This window comes from Nicotiana tomentosiformis, chromosome 1, assembly GCF_000390325.3.
Source record: "Nicotiana tomentosiformis chromosome 1, ASM39032v3, whole genome shotgun sequence".
Taxonomy (NCBI): domain Eukaryota; kingdom Viridiplantae; phylum Streptophyta; class Magnoliopsida; order Solanales; family Solanaceae; genus Nicotiana; species Nicotiana tomentosiformis.
In genome coordinates, this window is record NC_090812.1 from 15,156,841 (window position 1) to 15,159,341 (window position 2,501).

Below are 2,501 nucleotides of genomic sequence, written 5' to 3' on the forward strand. Positions count from 1 at the left end.
TGAAAACTTGGCATAAAGTTCATTCTTCTTCAAGGTCTGCAAGGCTATCTTGAGGTGTTCTGCATGCTCTTCATTACCCTTAGAGTATACCAGAATATTGTCTATAAACACGATAATAATGGTACCAAAGAATGGCTTGAAAACTTTGTTCATAAAGTCCATGAATGCAGCTGGATCATTTGTTAACCCGAAGGACAATACTAGAAATTCATAGTTCTCGTAGCGAGTTCTAAAGGCTATTTTAGCTATATCCTCTTCTCTAATTCTCAACTGATGGTACCTCGACCTCAAGTCTATCTTTGAAAAGTAGTTTGCACCCTGAAGTTGATCAAATAAATCATTAATTATTGGTAGTGGGTACTTATTCTTAATGGTAACTTTATTCAACTGCCGATAGTCGATGCACATTGTGAGAGACCCATCTTTCTTTTTGACAAACAGGACCGGGGCACCCCTACGGTGAAACACTCGGCCTGATGAAGCCCTTGTTAATAAGGTCTTTCAATTGTTCTCTCAACTCATTAATTTCTACTGGTGCCATCCTATAAGGAGGTATAGATATGGGATGAGTGCTTGGCATGAGATAAATGCAAAAGTCTATGATTCTTTCAGGAGGAAGTTCGGTAAGGTCATCTGGGAAAACTTCTGGAAATTCTCTAGCAACTGGCACAAACTGAAGAGCTGGTGGTTTTAATTCTGGATTAATAATGTGGGCCAAATAGGTGAGATACCCCTTACCGATCATTCGTTATGCCTTAAGGTAAGAAATAAACTTACCTACAAGCGATGCTGAACTACCCTTCCACTCTAAGACTTCTTCATTTGGATATTGGAACCTGACTATCTTGGCACGACAATCTAACATGGCATAGCAGGAAGACAACCAATCCGTACCTATGATCACATCAAAATCCACCATTTCTAACTCTATGAGATCGGCCTCGGTGCTGCTACCTTGGATTGAAACTATACAACCTCTATAGACTCTTGTGGCTTTCACTAACTCGCCAACTGGAGTAGATTTTAGGAATGACTCACTAAGCTATTGAGCTTTTGCAGATGCCTCTGCACTCTTTCGATCAAGTGTAGAAAACAAACGAGGTTGTCCCCCTACCTGAGTAACTCGATCTGCACCTCTGCCTGCTCCATGCCCTGTATGATTATGAGAACCACGAGCCTGAGGTGGTGCAACTATAGTAGCTGAGGTACTAGAAGGACGAGTTGACCCCCCACTGGAATTACGTCATAACTTTAGGCAGTTTGCCTTTATATGACCACTCTCTCCGCAATGATAGCAATTTTCGAACTCGAGCTTGCACTGACCTGAATGTTGCCGCTTACATGTACCACAAAGACCTTGCTGATGTGAATGTTGCTCAACATGGCTCTGGCTATGTAAGGATGGTGTCCTAAAATTCTGATTCTGGCGAGACTGGTTTCCATAACTCTGAGTAGGTATTAAGGAAGACCCACCACCTGACTAATGACTAGACTGGGTTCTTGCTAATGACCCCTTATTGAAAGAACCCCTTCCTCCTCCGCTGGATATACCACTAAACCCGTCCGCTATCTGCACTTTCTTGTTATGCTCCTTTTCTTCTCTCCTTTGTTGTCTGTCTTTTTCTAAGTGCTTGGCGAAATCCGAAACAAAGGAGAAAGCTGTCATTCCTACTACAGCAATTGTTGTCGTATCCTTAATGTGGTAAGCCAAACCGACAACAAACCTGCGGATCTTTGTTTTTTCTGTCTTAACCATGTGAGGAGCATGCTTAGCCAAACTTATGAATTCCATGTAAAACTCTTGCACACTTTTATTCCCTTGCTTGAGCTGCTCGAACTCTATAATCTTAGCTTCCCTATCCTCTTCTAGTATAAAATTAGCCATGAAGGCCTCTTCAAATTCTTCCCAAGTAGGCGGACCATCATCTTCTTCTCTTTCCTTTTCCCACGTCTCAAACCAAGTGCTAGCCATATTTCTAAGTTAGTATGCAACCAACTCCACAACTTCATCATTAAATACCTTCATCGCTCGGAGGGCTTTCTTAACACCTTTCAGCCACAACATTGGGTCTTCATCAACTATACTACCATGGAACAATGGAGGACTCAACTTCAAAAATTCATTCACTCTTGAGGACCCAGAATTGTTCTGTCTATTTGATTAAGGTGGAATCTCAGCTCTTCTCTTATTCTGGTTGACCATGAAGGCTTTAAACATCTCTATAGCACTGTTGACAACATTAAACATGTGACCCACCTCTGGAGATATAGTTGTTTGAGCCGGAACTGCTGTTGGGGGTGGAACTGGATCCTGAGGTACTTGCTCATTATGCTCCACCCCTTCTTCATGTTCAATCCGGGGTACTTGAACCCCCTTTGTGGATTTACCCTTCCTTTTTTAAGTTGAAGCCTTCTTAGTTCTACCTTGAGCCAAAATAGTAGCAAAAGTTTCTTGAGAAGCATCCTATGTGTCGGTCTTAGAGTTGCGAGTACGAGCTATT

General features: G+C 42.1%; 2 protein-coding genes across 2 annotated transcripts; both read right to left on the minus strand.

Moving 5' to 3' along the window:
- Positions 1 to 454: 454 nt before the first annotated feature.
- On the minus strand, positions 455 to 919 carry LOC138901505 (uncharacterized). Its single transcript, XM_070189296.1, has 2 exons — positions 778 to 919; positions 455 to 696 (listed from the first exon to the last, which is right to left on the minus strand). Exons 1-2 carry the CDS (start codon positions 917 to 919, stop codon positions 455 to 457), a joined length of 384 nt encoding a protein of 127 aa, XP_070045397.1.
- Positions 920 to 1,480: 561 nt separating this feature from the next.
- LOC138901559 (uncharacterized) lies at positions 1,481 to 1,972 on the minus strand. Its single transcript, XM_070189343.1, has one exon. It carries the CDS (start codon positions 1,970 to 1,972, stop codon positions 1,481 to 1,483), a length of 492 nt encoding a protein of 163 aa, XP_070045444.1.
- Between the last annotated feature and the right edge of the window lie 529 nt (positions 1,973 to 2,501).

Excerpts from the sequence above, each read along its gene's own strand:
- LOC138901505 (XM_070189296.1), bottom strand. The coding sequence starts at position 919 with ATGGTGGATTTTGATGTGATCATAGGTACGGATTGGTTGTCTTCCTGC. Across the intron at positions 697-777 it reads TAGTTCAGCATCGCTTGTAG|AATTAAAACCACCAGCTCTT; the intron begins GTAAGTTTATTT and ends TTATTAATCCAG.
- LOC138901559 (XM_070189343.1), bottom strand. The coding sequence starts at position 1,972 with ATGGCTAGCACTTGGTTTGAGACGTGGGAAAAGGAAAGAGAAGAAGAT.